We start from the raw sequence: 21,597 nt of genomic DNA, 5'->3' as shown, positions 1-21,597 counted from the left end.
AGGTGCTATTATTTACTCAAAGAAAGAGTGTGTGCTGGCGGGGGAGGGTGGAGTACGGGAGGAGAGTAAACATCTATAAAACTAGAACTGTTGGAGTAATACCGGCAGAGAAAGATAAATGGGAGGGGTAACTGAGGCACAGAAATGAAAGCCTGCTTGATTGACAGAGAAATCTGCAGGAACTTGACTTGGTCAGGTACTCAGAGAGTTCCCAGCTAAACTGGGAACATTTAGTTCTTCTTTGTTTTATTTAATTTAATTTATTTGACAGAGAGAGAGAGAGAGAGATCACAAGTAGGCAGAGAGGCAGGTAGAGGGGGAGGGGGAGGTAGGCTCCCTGCCCAGCAGAGAGCCTGATGCGGAGCTAGATCCCAGAACCCTGAGATGAAGGCAGAGGCCATGACCTGAGCTGAAGGCAGAGGCTTAACCCACTGAGCCACCCAGGTGTCCCAATGTTTAGTTCTTCTTTCTTCCCTTTCTACTCATTACTTGTTTCTCCTACTCCAGCAACCCCCTCAAAAACTTCTTTCTCAAAATTCATCAGGTACATTCTCAGGGCACGGACATATACTGGAGTCAGAAAAGAGCCTGGTTACTTCCCTGACTCTCCAAAGAACCCATTCTTTAGGGATAAATGAATACATAACTTCCAGATCACATGACTCTAAGGTCAAGGAAAGTATTCCCAAAGTCTTATACTCACGCAGATTTACGAACCTACAGTTTGGAAGATAGCATGAATGAATCTCAATCATCTCTAACTATTTAATGTATTTCTTCATTTTCACTTTACAACTTTAAGAGGTAGCTACTATGATTATCCCTACTGTACAGATGAGGAAACTGAAGCATGTGAGTTTCAACTTATCCAAAGCAGTTATGTGGCCCAGGGAGTCCATCTAGATCATGGGTCTGCACTCTTAACTAGTAGGGGATACATAACAGACATAAAAATACACCTGAGGGCAGTACCACGGCCATGGACTAGGAACCCAGCTATGTGATCCTGGCAAGTTACTTAATCTCTCTGGGCTTCAGTGGCTATCTTTAAAATGAGAAGTTTAACTACTTACTAGAAGTGTAAGTCTCTTTCAGTTCTAAAATTCACTCTGTAATTTCTATTCTATGTATCACAGAGCTAACTCAGAATTTAGCTTATGATACCACTCAGAAATAAGTTTTTCAAAGAAAGTCTCTTATTCTTAAGTGGAATGGAAGTGCTAGTTATTCAAAGATGTAATAAAGCTAAGGGAGGTTAAGTAAAGCAAAGGAGACCAAAAGCTGAGTCTACTTAAAAGATCACCTGCAATATGGTTATCAATAGAATTCTTCTAATTTAACCAAAAACAGTCATATTCTCAGAGTGAAGTGCTAGGATTCATCAGTTTCCTCCGTGGTTCTTCCTCTTCTCACTTTGAATTTTGGAGTGCCCCAGGGCACTTTGGATTTTCTTTGGCTTTCTCTGTCAACTCTCATTCTCTTGGTGATCTCATTCAATCTCATGGTTTTAAATACAATCTACACATTTGCTGACATTCAAGTTTGTATGTCCAGTCTGGACCGCTCACCTGAACTCCAGACTCCAAACACTAAGTCTCTTCTTGACATTTCCAAGTGGATGTCAATCAGACATACTAAATTTAACACTCCTAAAAGCCAAACTATAGGCTTGCTCTTCCCCCACTAAATTCATTCCTTCCACAGTTTTCTCCATCTCAGTTATGAAAACTCTATACTTTCAGTTGCTTTGGCTAAAAGCTTCAGTGTCAACCTTGATCACTACACCTCCCCACAACCCCAGGCTTTTTTTCACTCTACACCCAATCTAGCAGCAAATTCTATTCATTCTAATTTCAAACTCTATCCTCATTCTGAAAACTGCTCAGTATCTTTAGTACCCACTATCACTTTGGTCCAAACCGCCATCACTTTTCCCCTGGATAATTATATGCAGCCTCCTGACGTCCCTGCTTCCACCCAAACCCCATTAGAGGACATCCTCAAAACAGCAGGCAGAGTAACTCCTTAAAATATAAGTATCATCCTGTCACTCTTCTGCTCAAAACTCTACAATGGCTACCCACTCACTCAGATCAAAAGCCAGAGCCCTTAAAATGACTTATCAGTCTATGTCATTTGGGCCCTTTTGCCCATTCTGCTCTGCCACATCGTTCTTTTCACCTGTCCTTAAGCACATCAGGCACACTTCCGCCTCAGAATCTTTGTAAGTGCTATTCCCCCTGGCTAGCTCCAGAGTTTCAGATGATGTTCAGTCTAGGTCCAGATGATGCTTTCATTTGACCACCCTACTTAAAATTCTCATGTCAACTTCCTATCCCACTCAGGCATTTCTGATTCCTGCCTATTCTACTCTACGTGGGTTTACCAAAAACACTTACCACCTTTTCACCTACTACTTACTTCACACCTTTATTTATTGTAGATTTCCTCCACTGGAATGTATAATCCATAAGAGCAGGGCTTTTCATTCATTGTTGCATCTCCAGTATCTAAAAAATTGCCTGATTATAACATGTTACTTAAAAGTACTTGCTCAGTGAATAAATGAGAAGAAGGTTATAAAGGGAGAAGGCAGGACAAAATGGGAAATGCATTTAGTGACTTCTGGTAGTAGAGACATTTCTGGGGCCAAGTGGCTCCCAAGGCAAGTTTCATTTTCTGTTAAAACTTAGTTCAAAACCAAGCTTTGGCAGCAAGTCTCTGTATGGTTTCTCTTTTATGTAATATGAAAATCTTACATTTAATAGCTTGCTTCTTTTGGAGCAATTTCCCAACACATCTATCGACTAGCAGGTCACCATTTATCTTTTTTTTTTAAAGGTTTGCTTATTTATTTGACAGAGAGAGAGAGAGATCACAAGTAGGCAGAGAGGCAGGCAGAGAGAGAGGAGTCAGGGCAAGGAGGCTCCCCGCTGAGCAGAGTCCGATGCAGGGCTGGATCCCTGGACCCTGGGATCATAACCTGAGCCGAAAGCAGAGGCTTAACCCACTGAGCCACCCAGGCAACCCAGGCCACCATTTTTCTAAGACAGATATCTTAATGTTCGAATTAGTAATTCCTTAACAATATCTCCTTTACCAACGCATTGTGAGGGGTGATTAGCAATCAAGATCTACTGGTTCCATTCTGGACTGGAAAAATGACATTGCTAATTTTGAGGTGAGGTGTCAGTGAATTTGTTCGGATGGAGTGCTACCTGATTGGCCTAAAGCCAACAGGGATGGAGGGAGGGTGTGGACGGGAGGGAAGCATTTTGTATGGAAATTCTTACTTCTTGAAAGACGTAAGTACCTACTTATGTCAAGGACAACAGAAGAATGCTGCTATTCTACCTACCGACTGAATCTTGATACTCAGAGGAGGCTTTTCAGTTGTCCTTCAGGAAGACATTCCTCCACTTAAGGAAGCAAGAAGCTACTAGCAAGTCAATTTGAACACATAATCTGTTGAGTAAAAAACCAAATGGATCAACAGGGAATGCAGAAGGATATAAGCCCTGATTGCAGGTCTGTTTCACTTAGGTCGAATAAAAAGATTCCCTCATGTGGGGCACAGGGTAATCAACTAGCAGAGCTTTCAAGTCCGTGAACACTTCTTAACTTCCCTGGGCCTCAGTTTTCTTAACTGTAAATGAAGTCCCTAACCCAGGTTATCTCTCTAAATTCCCAAAAGTTGGGAGGCAAGTAACTTTAATACACTGAGCTGGGTTCTTTAACAATTCCTTTAAAACTAAAGAATCTGTCTTCTGTTCAAATTTTTTAGGGCACTACTCTTGTTCTCTAGCATCTTTTCTGTTGACTACTTACGCCCTCTAGTGACACACTTAATTATACAACAGAACTGGCTAGGGAAACTGTCTGTTCCAGAGGAGTAAAAGGGGGAAAACAGCAAGAACGCAGAGGTGCTAAGACATCAAATGATATATTGTCAGTCTCAGCTGTTCATGGATTTACCAATGGAGATGGGTTCTGACTAAAATCATGGAGTGTGTTGGGCTTAAGCGAAGTCCTCAGCCTTCTAAGTATCATTCCTTGGTGTCACCACCATAGAAATGCACGAATGGTCTTTCTCCTACCACACAATTGAAAACAAACACCAGGGTCCTTCCTGGCAATAAATGATATGTGTATATAAATGCTGATGACATTTTTCTAGCACAGGTACACATAAAGAAGAAATGGATTTCAATGATACCAACAGAGATTTAGATTAAACAACAGAGAAGTTTTCTTAACCATGCTGTTGTTACTGATAGATGGGCGTGAGGGCAAAGAATCTTCTTATGAAATCATTTAAGAGAAGGAAACAAAATCTGTACTTATTTGGAGTCATTTTAATTCTAACTCTAACTGGAACATAAGATAGGGATGATAACCACTAAAGTTTCCTTTCTACTCTTAAAATGAAATATGACTGTATGATTCCTATATATTTAGTTCAAAAACAGGCAGTATTAATCCATGGTGACAGAAATCAGAAGAATGGCTGCCTCTTGGGACAGGGAAGGGGGCATGAGGGAACTTTTCAAGGTGATGGAAAAATTTTATATCTTGATTTGAGTGGTGTTCACACTGGTGTATACAGATGTCAAAATTCATCAAATTGTACACCAAAGATCTGTGCAGTTTATAGACTGTAAATTATATTTCAAAAAACATATATGCCAGAGTCTTGGGAAGAGTTAATTTTAAAAATACCGACACTACTCTTTAACAACAGGCTAAGAAAGAGAAGGGAGCTGTCATGACCTCAATAGCAATATATAGTCTTACTGAACCAAAAACCAAGAAAAGAAAGAACTGGCCTGGCTTCTCAGTAGTATCCACGCTCATTAGCTAACAGTGCCAATTCAACAGAATGCCCCCTCCTCGGGCTGGCTCAGTTCTGCTGCCCGATGGAAGGGCATGGAGGAGGGGGAGAAAGACTGGTCCTAAGAGATCACTGACTGTCTTGTAGTACAACCGCACCTTATGCGGCCTGGTGTGTTGGTCTGTGGGTCCACAGGATAATGGCATCATGCCTGCTCGTGTTAGAAGAGAGTACTTGCGAGAAAAACAGGTGTTTTTTGGCTTTTTGTTTTCCGTCTTCAGTTAAATTACCTTCTAGAGATAACAGACTGTTCATTCTTCTCTTAAGATTCTTGTTGGAGTCCGCTTGACACATGGCAGACACTAATAGATGCCTCAAGCAATTGAATGAGTGAAATGTTTTTCAGTCTGACAAATGACTTTCACATCAAATCTCAATAGTCTGTTCTTCCTCCAGTCAGAAAAATTTTTCTATAATTTTCATTCAAGGCCTGAGATGAAATTCTCTGGGAAGCACTGCATCAAGAACATTCTAGCTTTCCTAGCCTGTGCGCTATGTCAGGATTTTCCCATGCCAAGTGGTTTGGAAAGGTGGAGTCACAGATTTTCACTGACGAAAGACATTCTGTCACAACAAAGCCATTCTTGTTGTCATTCCCTTTATGGATTTAATGGTCCCTATAACTCTCTAGGAATTACAGTCCATTTTAGTGCCCTGTAATTTATTATTCAGATTCTCTCTTTAGGTATTTTATAATTCCCCAAAGCAACTTCCCTACATTCACTCTTCATGTCTCCAAAAGCCCATTCCAGCCCAGTGAAGAACTGAAGAGTTGCTGTTATTTATGCAAGTGTAGGAACGTCTTTGTGGGACTTCGACCGACATAGTTCCTCTTTGTGAGTCCACCTGGCTTTAACCAAGGGTGGGCAGTTCTCACCTATGTCACCACTAGTCGTCTAGGCATTGCTTTCTTGGAAGGCCGTACTGATTGCTTTGCATCTTGACTAAAATACAGGCAGGTCAATGACATAATGCAGTATTTCTATTTTCTCTGCTAAGAATGCATTAGTTGTTGATTTTCAGTATGGTTTATCAAATACATTCCTTTTTTTTTTTTAAGTGGGTGCCACAACTGGGTGTGAAACTCACTTAAGATTCTCTCTCCCTTGCCGTCTGCCCAGTCCCCATCTTTTAAAAAAATAAAATAAATTAAAAAAAAAAATAAAAGAGTTGGACACTTAGCCAACTGAGTCACCCAGATGCCCCTCAAATATATTCTAAGAACCTACTTTCAGCTAACTGCAGAATATAAAAAGGCCATCTTTTTACATAATTTCCAGTAGAAACGTACATGTAAGTCTCAATTCATGTAGTCAAAACCAAATTCATTCTTCCCTCAAAAACAGTACTGATAAGGAAACCACTAACTTTCTGTCATTTTTGAGTGGCTTTCAGGAACCTGGAATGTCAGGAAAGCTGGGCCCAGGCCATCCACTACAGAGAGAAGTTGGATGCCAGGCCTGAGTTGTATAAGAGTCAAGGGTTTAACCTCATTTCAAAGTCAAATATAAGTGACTTTTGGATTGTGCGATGTTTACATTCTTCACATGTATGTAAGTATAAATCCATTAAAGAAATAGTATCAGTCTTCACTTTTCTTCCAAAGACTTCAAAGTACTTTCTACAATCCAGTAGCGTACTCAAAAGAGAGAAAAAGCAGACAGATCCTAGATCCTAGACAGCTCCTAGAACTGTATTGGGGATCAGCAGAAGACATAGAGAAGTGCAGGAAACCTGCTCAAGAGCACCTGAGACCATGTACCGCCAACTAACACCTGCCCCATCTCTCAGAGCAATGTCTATCTCCAAATCCTCCTGTAACTCAAATCTGCATAGGGCCTGCTCTTTTCTCTCAAAATTGTATGCACGTGAGAGAGGCTGAACCGAAAGGGACATGCCTCACTGGCTTGCCACTTACCAGTGCTGCTTTTACCTCTTCGGACACGTCAGCATCATCCCCCTGAAAAGGGAAGAGGGAGAAAAACAAGAAGACCATGGTTATAGACCTCCTTGAAAGCAACAAGGTCAGCTCCCATCCATTATGCATCTCGGCATTTCCAACACAGGCAGTGAGAACTGACTGCCAAGTGATGCTCTGTTACTGCTGTTTTTAACAGCCACCAGAGGCAGACAGAGCAGGAACATCACCTGTCATCAAAAACACCACATAGGCCACAGCAGGAAAAGGGGTATCTTTAGAAAAGACAGAACTTTATTTCATCTCTGTCAATAGTTAGTAGTCTATCGGGGCCTATAAACATGAGATACTTTTATCTTAAAGAATAGATTCTAAAAGATGACTATTACTGTTTCATTCCTTGTCTCCCTGAAGGTTTCATCTAGTTTTCAAATGAGTCATTGGTAAGCAGGGACATCTTGATTCTTGGTCACTTCCTTTTAAAAAATGCCAATAACAAAGTTGAGTGAAACGGGCACAGAGTAAGAGGGTAAATGAAAGTACTGAATGTGCCTGCAGTTAGTAGGCACCAGTGCACCTGCCTTTATTTTAAAGTTGAAGTTAATCTGTTTTATATGTATTTTTTTCTTTTTTCCTCTAAGAGAGTAAAATTGGGTCAGATGAACTTGTGTTACTAAGATTTTAGTAACACAAATCCTTGAAATTCTTGTAATGCTCCTAAAATAGTTCATTAGAACCTCTGGTTATATGGGAAAATACTATTGTCTAACTATATGATTTTCTGGGACTACTAGGGAGAATTGCTAATATTTGACAAGCTTATTCCCTTGTTATATTTGCTTACATAGTTGTTATAGATTTCTGGTCATTTCATTCATCACCTATTATTTACTGAGTGTCTACTTTGTGCCTGGCACAGTTCTAGGCACTGGGTATCCAGCCAAGAATATATGAAAGGAGTCCCACTCCAGGGTAGTCTTTCTTCTCTTTCCTCAGTAATATTTCTTGATCATCTGCAAGATTCATCGGACCACATGGGACCCTCAAACAGAGGATGGCAGCCATGGGTGATGTGATATGTCCCATCCCGGACCAATCTACTTACATCCTTTGTCCAGAAATTGATGCCCGTGCCTCGCCGTCGTTCCTTGGCCCGCCTCCTCTCACGGATGGACAGTCTATTAGAGGACTGATCATCCACATCCGCTTCTTCACTCTCTGGCCAGAGAGAAAACAAAATGTGATCTCAGGAAGTGGGGGCATGTACATGAGTGGGGGTCGCATATTCTGAAGCTCTACAAACCATTTTTGTCCATTTCCTTTGCAACTGCAGTGTTTGTGGTGGTCTCCGAACTCTCAGAGTCAGGGACTGAAGATCTGCTTGTCCGTGGCAGATGGGAACTGGTGTACAGAGACGGCCTTGATGCAGAAGGAGACACTGGTGTTGAGGGTTTGTCTGGCTGAGCCGGATACCTCAGGCGACGATAGACAGGCTGGAAATAATCCATAGGCTGAGATGTTAGAGGTCAAATCCCACCAAATGATAAGGATAGCAGGCTTATAACAATGGGCTTTTCCTATACCAAGAGGCTTATTAATAGTAGATGCTCAGTAAATAGCTACTGAACTGAACTAAAGTTAGTTAATTAGCCAGAAAGGAAACAGCTTCTAGATTCCTATCTGATAACATCATCATGTTGACAGCAGCCCAGGAAAAGTTTCGAAAAATTTCCCTAAATTGACCAAAGGGTACTCTGTAGCATTAACCTTGTTAATAAAAATTCCTTTCATTTTGGAATGAATAAGAAGGATGATGATCTGTTTAAGATGGAGCGCTGAAAAGCAAAGTTTACAGAGAAAAATAAAAAGCAGCTTGGGAATATGAAGAAATAAGACAGTAATCCGAGAATAGCTACCAAGTCTGAGCAGTGTACCAATTTCTGAATACTCTACAAGCCTGCCATAACCAGGCTTATTAAAACTTAAAAAAAATTCCTGGGTGCCTGGGTGGCTGAGGTGGTAAAGCATCTGCCTTCAGCTCAGGTCATGATCTCAGGGTCCTGGGATAGAGTCCTGCATCAGGCTCCCTGTTCAGTGGGGAGCCTGCTTCTCCCTCTGCCAATCTCTCTCTCTTTCTCTCATAAATAAATAAATAACTCTTTAAAAAAATTCCCCATTTTCCACTTTGAATTTTTTCCCCAAGAAAAAAGACAGAGCCTGACAATAAGCCTTAGCTTGATTTATTAAAGGTGCACAGAGAGAGAAATTCTTACTATATGTAGAGATTGTGTATGTTTTTCTTTATAAAGACAGAAGCAATAAAATATAGTAAGCTTTGGAATCAGACAGAATTTGGTTCAAATTCTAGTTTCACCACTTACTAGCTGTGTGGCCCTGAATAAGTTACTTAACTTCTCTGAGACTCGGCTTTCTCCTATGTAAAGTAGGGATAATAACTTTCTCAGAGAGGGTTGTGAGGATTATAAAGGTAATGTATGCTCTCCTTAGAACAGTGGCTAGTAGTAACTAATCAATAAACAGTAGCCGACAGAAAAAAAAAAAAAAAAAAAAAAGAACCTCAATTAGTTTATATAACCTAGCCATTTAGAGTTGGAGCAAGGAGATTTCTTCTTCCTCTAACTATGGTGATGAGAAAAATTTGTCATCCCCATTAAGATACTTCGGAGAGTAGAGATGAATGATATTAATAATTACACTAAGATAACAGGTGTAATTCGAACCGTCTTAAGTAAACTAGAAGTTACATTCACCCTAAATAGAACCCTATACCTTTGACTACCAACTCCACTTGAGAAAGGGAACATAAGCTAAAACTGTCCACCTCAATAGGTGGCATGGGATTAAGGGGGTGCTTTGTAAACTCCTAGGTTTGCAGGGGTTTAGACAATAATTTAATCATGGTTGGGAGAGTACTCTGGAGCTTGACTGCCTGTGCTCTAGTCCTGCTTAACCACTTCGCATCTGTGTGAAATGCTGGGCAAGTTACTTAACCTCTTTGTGACCTGATTTCCTCACATGTACAATACAAATAATATCATCTACCTCGGAGGGTTGTTTTGAATACATACAAAATTGTTGAAATAATGTCCAGTATAAAGTAGACACTCAGTAAATCCTTTTATTTCTATTTGTATTTTTATTATACTATAACCTCTCTCTTGAGAATAGAAAAACATCTTTAGTTAAAGAATTAATTTAGTTAATGGAATTTATTGTGGTAATCATTTCACAACATACACATGTATCAAATCATCACGTTGTACATAACCTAAAGTTAATAAAATGTTGCATGTTAATTCACTGTTATAGGTCAACATCTCAATAAAACTAGATGAAAAATAAGCGTCAGTTAACTCCGAGCACAAAATGATGACTGACGGACAGATATCCTCTGAGTTCTTTCAGCCACTCAGGTTTGCCAATGACAGACAGACGTTACCAGTGTTTTCTATGCGTTGTCCACTGCAAAGGAGCACTGTGCTCAAGTTACCAGCGAGGAGGGATTCCCCATGTTAATGACCCTGCTTTTAGCACAGTACATGCCAGTGACTTACTTCTTCATCCAGACTCCCGCCCCAGGGCTGACCACCCTCGCCAGCTTCCTTTGTCGGGACTACAGAGGGCTCATGCTTCTCTGAGCTTCCCTCAAGCCCTTCGGTGCCTGCGGGCTTCTGGCTAGGCTGCTCCTGAGCTTGCCGTTCCGCTCTTGACCGACTGAAAGTCCTTTCTGCTTCCTGAAGGTCCGTCAGTGTCACGCCCTGGGAAAATGATACAAGGTCAGGGAAGTTACACCTTAACCGTGGAGTAACTCTTTTTTTTTTTTTTTTAAGATTTTATTTATTTATTTGACAGAGAGAGATCACAAGTAGGCAGAGAGAGAGAGGAGGAAGCAGGCTCCCTGCTGAGCAGAGAGCCCCATGTGGGACTCGATCCCAGGACCCTGAGATCATGACCTGAGCCGAAGGCAGCGGCCTAACCCACTGAGCCACCCAGGCACCCCCGTGGAGTAACTCTTGATAAATAAGCAGGGAGACTGCCTTAAAGTTCTAATAGTATCAAATTCCAAATGAAGCTCTCAAAACGTGTGAGGCCATTTCAAGTAAGATCTGCTTAAAATAAACACCTCGGTGTGCAGAGAGCCCCAGCCTGAGCCCATGCGTATTTCAAATGTAATACTTTAGCTTTTCCAGTTTGAGTGCCAGAAAATAGGGCAACACTGATGGCTGCCTGTCATAGATGTACTTCTCTCATACCCTTAATTCTCAACACCTTCATTTGAAAGCTGCATACCTCCCAAGAACAAATGGCTAACGAAACAAATTCTCTAAACAGTGGATAATAAGAAAAACTTGATTTTATTTATAGAAAGAAAAATCAGGCTCAAAAAGGTGAAAATTTGAGCCAGGCTAGAACAACAAAACAACCAACCAACAATCAACTAAAACGATACCACCTAAATTAGCTTTACTCTAAGATGATTTCCTAAGTAACTCTAGAAATGTGACACAGAAACATTCCAACAACTGATATTTCCCCCATGCTCTTAGGAGCAGCAGTACGGAAGAAAAACAAGGAGGAGCCATCTGAAGAAGAAGGGAAAGAGTTAGGACGAGAGCGAACTGATTCCAACTCAAGCAGTTATGTGCTCAAGTCTTCAGGAGAAGGAAGTTCTAAAGCTGGAGGTAGTTAAGCAAGTACTATACCCTGTTATTATTGTTGTTAACTATTCATGAATTTACTCACTCATTCTCTTAATAAATTAAGTACTGGAACTACAGACAAATCAAATCATTCCTGCACTGAAGAACCTTTTAATTTAATGGAAAAGACATAATAAACAGATGAGCATAATGGAATGGATATAAGTCATTAAGACAAAAAGGTATGATCCAGAAAATTCTGCTTCTGAGTATTTACCCAAAAGGACTGCAAGCAGGGTCTCTAAGAGATCATTCGTACATCCGCGCTCCCAGCAGTATTATTCATAGTGGACAAAAGGTGGCTATCTGCAAGTGAATGAATGAACAGCATATGGTCTAACCACGGAGTGGAATACCCTTCATCCCTAAAGAAGAATGAAGCACTGACACAGGCTGTGACGAGGATGAATGCTGACGACATTACGCTAAGTGAAGTAAGCCAGCCACCGAAGGACAACTAGTGTATGACTCTACTTGTGAGAAGTACTTAGACTGATCAAATTCAGACAGACGAGAAGTAGAATGGTGGTGGCCAGAACCTGAAGGGGGTGGGAGAGGGAATTACTGTTGAATATACATTAGAGTTTCAGTTTGGGAAGATCAAAAATGTTCTGGAGATGGATGGTGGTAAGAGTCGCAAAATAACACAAATGAACTTAACAACACTGAACTGTACACTTAAATGGCTAAAGTGGTAAATTGCATGTTATGTGTATTTTACCACAATAAACCAAACCAAAACAAAAAAGTTATCGTCAGTCTTGATCTTTATGGAGGTTACATTCCATGAGGGAAAAACAGAGAAATAATGAAGCAAAAACAAAGTAACAGTAGTCATAGTTACTACAAAGGAAGGACACTTAACCTACTTTGGAAAAAGTCAGGGAAGACTGGGGTACGATTGTGACTATTTATAAAGTCCCTTTCTGGGGCACCTGAGTGGCTTAGTCAGTTAAACATCTGCCTTTGGCTCAGGTCATGATCCTGGGGTTGTGGGATCAAGCCCCACATGGGGCTCTTTGCACAGCAGGGCGTCTGCTTCTCCCTCCCCCTCTGCCATTCCCCGTGTTTGTGCTCTCTCTCCCTCTCTCTCTCTCAAATAAATACATCTCCTTTTTTAAAGATTTTATTTATTTATTTGACAGAGAGACAGAGAGAGAGAGCACAAGTAGGCAGAGAGGCAGGCAGAGGGAGAGGGAGATGCAGGCTCTCCACCGAGCAGGAGCCTGATGCAGGGCTCCATCCCAGCACCCTGGGACCATGACCTGAGCCGAAGGCAGATGCCTAACCGACTGAGCCACCCAGGCACCCCTCAAATAAATAAATCTTAAAAAAAAAAAGTTCTTTTCTTCAGTCTTCAGCTTTCCTGCCTGACCTCTGTAATATTTACAACTGTTACCTTCACCTTTTACCAGGAAACTGACTTTTCATTGACTTCTATGTTGTTCCTATTTCTTGGCTTACATTTCATCTCTCTGGCTGCTCCTTTTAATTGTGTTTTATCAGCTCATCATCCTCTGCCTCCTTAATGCCAAGTCACAGCTTTCTTTCCCTTCTCCCTGCCAGTGCATCCTGAGTTCATGATCTTGTTTCTCCCAGCTTGGACTACTGTGACGCTTCCTAACACATCTTCTTGTTTCCTGCCTTGCCAAACATACTTTCGCCGTCCATTCCCATCAATTCTCTGCATGGTAATTTCTGCAGTATTACGCAGACTGGGGCACTGGGTGGCTCAGTTGATTAAGCATCAGATGCTTTTTTTTTTTTTTTTTAAGAGGGAGAGAGAGCAAGAGTGTGACTGAGTCACCTAAGCACTCTATAGCCTCTGACTCTTGATCTCAGCTCAGGTATTGATTTCAGGGTTGTGAGTTCCAGCCCTGTGTTGGGCTCTACACTGGGCATGGAGCCTACTTTTTAAAAAAATAAATAAAAAATTATATACATATATATATAAATTTATTTCTTAATATTATATAAATATTTATATGTATATTTTATATAAATGCAGATTATATCCAGACTCTTCCTTACTTAAGTGGCTCCCTTAGTGATTTTTTTTTTTTCTTTTAAAATTATCTTTATTGAAGAGGTGCCTGGGTGGCTCAGTGGGTTTAGTGGCCAACTCTTGATTTTGGCTTAGATCATGGTTTCAGGGTCCTGGGATCGAGCCCCGCCTCAGGCTCCACGCTCAGCAAGGAGTCTGCTTGACATTCTCTCTCTTCTCCCTCTGCCCCTTCCTCTGTCCTGGGCAGGCATGCACACGCTTTCTCTTTCTAAAATAAATAAATAATAATAAAAAATATATATATCTCTTTATTGAAAACTAACTCCCAGATCATAAAACCTACCCTTTTAAAGTACAGGCATGGGGTGCCTGGATGGCTCAGTCTTTATGTGTCTGCCTTCGGCTCAGGTCATGATCCCAGGGTCCTGGGATCGAACCCACATCAGGCTCCCTGATCAGTGGGAAGCCTGCTTCTCCCTCTCCCACTCACCCTGCTTGTGTTCCTTCTCTCATTTTGTCTCTCTCTGTCAAATAAATAAACTCTTTAAAAATAAATAAAGAAGGAAAGAAAGAAAGAAAGAAAGAAAGAAAGAAAGAAAGAAAGAAAGAAAGAAAGAAAGAACAGGCATATTTCAGAGATACTGACCACCATGATAAAGTGAGTATCACAATACAGTGAGTCAAATAAATTTTTTGGTTTCCCGATACTTAGAAATGTTATGTTCCTACTATACTGTGGTCTATTAAGTATGCAATAACATTATGTCCAAAAAACAATGTACATACCTGAATTAAAAAATACTTTATTGCTTAAAAAAAAGGCTAACCATTGTCTGAGCTTTCAGCAAGTCATAGTCTTTTTGCTGGTGGAGGCTCCTGCCTTTACGCTAAAGGCTGCTGACTGATCAGAGCGGCCGTGGCAATTCCTTACAATACAACAACAGTGAAGGAGTGTACCGTGTTGCTTGACTCTTGTTTTCATGAACAATTTCTCTGTAGCATGGGATGCTATTTGGCAGCATTTTACCCACAGAAGAACTGCTTTCAAAATTGGAGTCAATCCCTCCAACCCTGCCACTGTCTCATCAGCTAAGTTGAGATCATATTCTAAATCCTTTGTTGTCATCTCAATAGTCTTCACCGGGAGTACATCCCGTCTCAAGAAACAAGTTTTTTTGCTCATCTGTAAGAAGCGACTTCCCACCTGTTCAGGTTTCATCATGAGATTTCAGCCATTCAGTTCCATGTTTAGGCTCCGCTGCTAAATCTAGTTCCCTTGCTACTTCCACCACATCCGCAGTGACTTCCGCCACTGAACTTTGAACTTCCGATTAGTTAAAAACAAACAAACAAACAAAAGCAGTATCTGCAACGCATAATAAAATGAGGGATGACTGTATAGAATTTAGTGGTTTTAGCATGTTCAGAGTTCCACAACCATCATCACCGTCTCATTTCAGAACATTTCATCACCCCAAAAAGAAACTCCTTCCATCAGCAGTCACCTTCCTCTCTCCCACCCTGGCAACCACTAACCTATTTTCTTTTCTTTTCTTTCTTTTTTTTTAAGAGAGACAGCGAGTGAGTGTGAGGTTGGGGGAGGATCAGAGGGAGAGGAAGAGAATCTTAAGCAGGCTCCATGGCCAGCATGGAGCCTGATGCATGACCCTGAGATCATGACCTGAGCCGAAACCAGAGTTGGACGCTTAAGTGACTGAGCCACCCAGGTGCTCCACTAATTTCTTCTATTTCTCTGGCTTTGCCTATTCTGGATCTTTTCATATCAATGGAATCATGTCTTGTTTCTTTCACCTAACATAATGTTTTCTCAAGGTTCCTGTACATTGTAGCATTAGCATGTATCATTTCATTGCCAAATAATATTCTATTGTACAGATCTATAATATTTTGCATATCCATTCCTTTATTGATGGAAATTTGTTTCCTTTTTTCCCAATTATGCTAACTGCTTAATTTGTTTGGTTTTCTTGATGGCTCAGCCTGTGCCCACCACTCCTACACCTGCTGAAGATAGCTGAGGCACACCCAGCCACACAATGCTAACCCTTGCTGCTGCTGGGGGCCCAGGACTCAACTCTACAGCAAGCTTGTAAACTCCACATGAGTTGGTCTACACAGCAAGTAAACTCTGGTCAGAGTTCAGAGATGACACTGAATTTGGGATGTGGGCTGTTGTGAATAATGCTGTTATATAAACATCTATGTACAAGTTTCTTTTATTTATTTATTTATTTATTTGAAGAGCAAGCAAGCACAAGCAGGGGGAATGGCAGGCAGGGGAGAAGCAGGCTCCCCACTGAGCAAGGAGCCTGATGCGGGGCTTGATCCCAGAACTCCGGGATCATGACCTGAGCTGAAGGCAGCTGCCGAACTGACTGTGCCACCCAGGCACCCCTATGTACAAGTTTCTGTGTGGACATATGTTTTCATTTCTCTTGACTATATACCTAACAGTAGAATTGCTGGGTCATATGATAACTGTACAGATAACATTTTGAGGAACTGCCAAACCCTTCTCCTTTAGGGATTCTTCAGATGTGGCCTCTTAAATACAAATGGAATGATTAGTCTTGTGAAGGAAAGGAGATAAACCTGCTCTGAGCCTAGAGAAATAAAAGTGAGAGTGGGCAGATGGACCTATAAATTCATCTGATCCTATGTAGTATAAGATTTAACACAGGTGAAAACTCTTACAACAGTGGCTGGAGTAAGGAACTCATCTTAAGATTTTTTAATCGTTCTGCCAACAGAAAGGAAGATAGACAAAATGACATAAAAAAGAAGGCCACACTCACTTGGGTAGACCTTCGAGTCTGCCGAGCTTGTCTGGAGCGTGCTTTTCGTAAGGACTCTGCTTCTTCATCCCGTACAGGAGTCAGATATGATCTGTAGAGAAAAAAAAGTCATAGCAGAAGTAAGTTGCATGTACTTGGGGAATGGGGAATGACAAGGTACTTCCACATACTGTGGTGATTTCTATACTCTTAGAATGAACTTAGGCAGAATCAAAATGATAGAAATGCTAACAGTGAAAACAAGACATTACTTGTAAATGTATTACTGTTCAAGCAGAATCATGTCATCTATAAAATAAAAATTTCATTTCTTCTTTCCACATCCTTACAATTTTTCTTTCTTTCTTTTCTTGCTTTAATGCTCTGGCTAGAGCCTCCAGGATATGTTGAAAAGGAGTGATGATAGCAGGTTTCCATGCTTTGTTCTTGCCTTCAGAGACAAAGCATTCAGCATTTTATCACCCTGATGTCTAATGCAAGATTTCTGTAGACACTGCTTCTCAAGTTCAATCAACTCCCTTCTATTCCAGGAGGAAGTAGGCTAAGAGGGTTTTGTTGTTATTGGTTCTGTTTTTTAATCATTAGTGTGTGTTGAACTTATCATATGGTTTTCTTCCCCATATACTGAGATTATCATTTTCCTTCTTTTTTCTGTTAATATGGTGAATTGCACTGAATAATTTTTGAATAATAAAATAACATTGGATTCTTAGGATAAGCTCAACTTGGCCATGATGTATCTTTTTTTTTTTAAGGAAATATTATTTTATTATTTTTTTAAGTAAGCTCTATACACAACATGGGGCTTGAACTCACAACCCTGAGATGAAGAGTTGTACACTCTACTGACTGAGCTAGCCAGAGACCCCTACATAGACTTACTTTTCTACAGATTCAGTATTGTTTAGTTTAGGATTTCTCTATCCACGTTTATTAGAGAAATTGGCCTGTAGTTTTCCCTTCTTGTAATAACCTGGTCAGCTCTAGAAATAAGATCATACAAGTTGGGAAGTGTTTTCTCCTTGTCTATTTTCTGTAAGAATTTGTATAAGATTAAGGTTGTTTCCTTCTTAAGCAATTAGTAAAGTGCACGAATGAAGGCATCTGGAGTTAAAGTGTTCTTTACGGGAGGTTTTTTTTTTTTTTAATAAAGATTTTTAGTTATTTATGTGACAGATCACAAGTAGGCAGAGAGGCAGGCAGAGAGAGAGAGGAGGAAGTAGGCTCCCTGCTGAGCAGAGAGTCCGATGCAGGGCTCAATCCCAGGACCCTGAGATCATGACCTGAGCCGAAGGCAGAGGCTTTAACCCACTGAGCCACCCAGGTGCCCCTTACGGGAGGGTTTTAAATAAGGGGTTCAATTTCTTTAATTGACTTAGGCCTAGCCAGATTTTCTGTTTTGGTAATATTTATTTTTCAAAGAACTTAATATTCTTTTAGTGGCACAAAATTATTCATAATATTTTTGTATATTTTATTTATTTATTTTACTCCTGTATATTTCAATGGTCATTTTAGTATCTGCAGCAATGATACTTTAATTTCTTGGTTTCAGGGTCCTTTTACATTATATCTATATCTATCTATATATATATATATTTTTTTTTTTAAGATTTTTTATTTATTTATTTGACAGACAGAGATCACAAGTAGGCAGAGAGGCAGAGAGAGAGAGAGGAGGAAGCAGGCTCCCCGCCGAGCAGAGAGCCCGATGCGGGACTCGATCCCGGGACCCCGAGATCATGACCTGAGCCGAAGGCAGCGGCTTAACCCACTGAGCCACCCAGGTGCCCCTATATATATTTTTTTAAGATTTTACTTATTTGACAGACAGAGAGAGCACACACAAAGGAAAGTGGCAGGCAGAGTGAGAAATAGGCTTCCCATTCAGCAGGGAGCCAGATGTGGGGCTCCATCCCAGGACCCTGAGATCATTACCTAAGCCAAAGGCAGATGCTTAGCCAACTGAGCCACCTAGGTGCCCCTATATATATTTTTTAAGATTTTATCTATTTATTTGAGAAAGAGTGTGTGCAAGAGGGAAGTGCAGAGGAAGAGGGAGAAAAAGACTCCCTACTGAGCATGGAGCCAGATGTGGGGCTTGATCCCAGAATGCTGGGATCATGGCCTGAGCTGAAGGTAGATGCTTAACTGACTAAGCCGCTAGGTGCCACCCTTTTACATTCTTAAAAATTACTGAAGACCCCCCCCCCCAAAGGGCTTTTGTTTATGTATATCTATTCATATTTACCCTAGCAGAAATTAAAACTGATCAATTTTAAAAATATGCACTAATGCATTTAAAAATAATAGCCCTATTACAAAAAGTTATATCAATAACTTAGCTTTTATGAAAAATAACTATTATCTAAAACAAAAGATTTTGGTAAGGGTGTTGTATTACATTTTTATCATTTTCTTTAACACTGGCTTAGTAGAAGATAACCAGATTTTCATTCACACTTTATTCAATATGTTGTATAATGGTGTTTCAATTAAAATATATAAAGGTTTGTATATACAGGTTTGTAGTTGGTAAATCCAGTAGTGTTGTAATAGCCTTTTTAGTTAGATAATTATGGATATTCTTCTTTAAAACTATATACTAAAACACAAATGGCAGTTTCTCAAAGGTTAGTAGCAGAAAAAAGAAAGACAAAAATGGTTAGTAGCAAGTGGAATCTGAAACCATGTTAACAGACTGTACATATTGTTATATTGAAATCTATTGGTCTGCCTTGCATTTTGAATGGACCTTCTTACCCCTGCACGAATTTAGGTCATCGCACATTGGTCATTTGGAAAACACTGGTGCAGATCCTCCAAATGTTGACACATTGCATTATAAAGTAATAGTTTTATAAATCACATTCTGTAACATAGGGGTAAGCTCCTTGACATAGCCCTGATGATGATTTTTTTGGATTTGACACCAAAAGCAAAGGCAACAAGAGCAAAAATAAATTAAGTGGGACTGTATCAAACTAAAAAGCTTCTGCACAGCAAAGCAAACAATCAACAAGAAAAGGCAACCTATAGATGGAAGAAAACATTGGCAAATCATATATCTGGTAAGGCTAATATCCAAAACAGATAAAGAACTCATACAAAATAAGAGGGGAAAAAAAATCTAATCTCACTTATATGTGAAATCTTAAAAAAACACAAACTCATAGAAACGGAAAACTGATCTGTGGCTGAGCAAAGTAGGTCAAGGTGCTCAAAAGGTATAAAATTTCATTTATAAGATTAGTAAACCCTGGGTATATGAGGTACAGTATGGTGATTATAAATAACAATGCTGTATTATAAACTTGAAAGTTGTTAAAAGAGTAATTTTAAAAGTTCTTAAGAGGGAAAAAATTATAATTATGTGTGATGATGGATGTTAACTAAACTCACTGTAGTAAACATTTTGTAACATATTTATTAAATCACTAAGTTGTACACCTAAAACTAATACAATATGTCAATTATATCTCAAAAAAATAGAAAAATAAAACATAAAAAATCATTCTTTAATATCACCTTTGATCTTGGGACAGTCTTCAAATATTGGGAAGCAGTCAATAATACCACTCATAATGGCAGATACAGGTTTTCCAAAATTCTAATCTCTCCTTGAAATTTATTTTGTAATTGGCAACAACTAACTTTGTGACAAGCTCACTGTATTCATTTTCAAGAAAATGTCTGCCAGATACCTAAGTCTAAAGGACTATAGTTTGCCTAGTCATTCTTTCAAGTAAAAAATGGTGTCCCAGGAAAAAAGCAGCTAATTCTTCTTTTTCTTTCCTCTGCATTCCAATTCTACTTATGTCAGACCTTATTTGCCATATTCTATTTATTTATTATGCTTTTTCTATATTTCCCTTCCTAGTCTCTGTCTGAGTTTCATTCTGAGTTATTTTCTTTTTCTTTTTGTTTTAAGTTTTATTTATTTAAGTAATCTCTACACTCACTATGGGGCTGGCACTCCCTAGATCCAGAGTTGCACGCTCTTCCAGTGGAGCCAGCTGGACACCTTGCGTTAGATATTTGTTATCATCCATCTAATTAGTTCACTAATCCTCTCTTCAGCTGGTCTACTATAAACTCACCAGTTGAGTTTCTAATTACAGTTATTTAAAGTTTTGGTTCTAGAATTTCTATTTGATTCTTTTTAAAAATAGACCGCAGTTCTCTGTTGAAATTCTCCACCTTCTATTTTCTTGAACATATTAACCATAATTAATTTAAAGTCCATGTTTGATAACATCAATATCTGGCTCTATTCGTATTGTTTCATGTTGTTTAGTTTTCTTAGTCTTTTTGGTAAATCAGTCTTATTTCTTGGTGTCTGCTAATCTGAAAAAAAATCCACATTTTGCTTTACTTTGAATACATGTCTTTATTAGGAAAACTGTAAGTGCATATACATCTTTCTCACTGATATGACTTCAAAGTAGTAACTGTTTCTTAAATGGAGTTGTTGCTTGTTTAAAAAAAAAAAGCACACTGCATAAAGGAAGCTGTTTTCTTTGGACCATTTCCACATTATAGCTCCAATTTAAAAAATACAAAATACAGTATTTATCACATTTAACACTGAACCCATCACTGCTCAGAGCTTGAGCATCCAGCAAGCATCAACTGCCAAACATTTTTAATGAGAGAATATTCTTTTCCTCTGGCACTTAGGTTAAGGAAGTGATTCTCACACTTCCATCTGCATCAGCGTTTTTTAGGGGGCTTGTGAAATACAACTTGTTAGGCCCCACGCCTAGATGTCCTGATTCATCAGGTCTGGAGTAGGGTCTAAGAATTTGTATTTCTAATTAGGTCTCCGTGATGCTTCTGATCTGGAGACCTCCTCTGAGAACTACAGGGCCAAGGCAAATGACCTTCATCTACCTTGAGATTGAGCTGATTGGAAGGCAAACTTCAGTGTTTGCAAGGGCTGGTCTATTTCTGGTAAGTCCTCACTTTAGAAAGTAGTTCTTCAGTGGTCCAGGTGAATATATGGGGCCCCACTATCTGAACCCCAGTTTTTGTTCCTTCAGCTCCATGAGACTTCAATTGCTGAAAATCTTGCCCAGTTTCTTAGCTTTGCACCTAAAGCTCTATTAATCAGCAAATACCTCAAAGGGAAAAGCACAGCCAATTGTTGGGTTCACCTCTTTATGATTTCTTTCTCTCTAGGATCTTGATCTCTCAAGTCTTCACTTCCTTAATAACTCTCCAATATCTTCAAAGATACTTTTTAA

General features: G+C 39.7%; 1 protein-coding gene across 12 annotated transcripts in view; it reads right to left on the bottom strand.

Annotated features, from left to right (window-relative positions):
• Nucleotides 1-21,597, bottom strand: part of PPP1R12B (protein phosphatase 1 regulatory subunit 12B) — a 220,127-nt gene that overhangs the window by 80,433 nt on the left and 118,097 nt on the right. For 8 of the 12 annotated variants that reach the window (XM_082701996.1, XM_082701994.1, XM_082701993.1 and 5 more), the window contains 5 exons: nt 16,352-16,442; nt 10,385-10,588; nt 8,113-8,302; nt 7,915-8,027; nt 6,810-6,851 (listed from right to left, as the gene is read on the bottom strand). In XM_082701996.1, coding sequence (XP_082558122.1) covers nt 6,810-6,851; nt 7,915-8,027; nt 8,113-8,302; nt 10,385-10,588; nt 16,352-16,442 — 640 coding nt within the window. Of the gene's footprint in view, nt 1-6,794; nt 6,852-7,914; nt 8,028-8,112; nt 8,303-10,384; nt 10,589-16,351; nt 16,443-21,597 lie in introns of all 12 variants that reach the window. The other 4 variants (XR_014303700.1, XR_014303701.1, XR_014303702.1 and 1 more) reach the window with 1 other exon arrangement.

This window comes from Mustela nivalis, assembly GCF_964662115.1.
Source record: "Mustela nivalis genome assembly, chromosome: 16".
NCBI lineage: Eukaryota > Metazoa > Chordata > Mammalia > Carnivora > Mustelidae > Mustela > Mustela nivalis.
The sequence above is the reverse complement of the archived record's forward strand: the minus strand, read 5'-3'. Positions and strand labels throughout refer to the sequence as shown.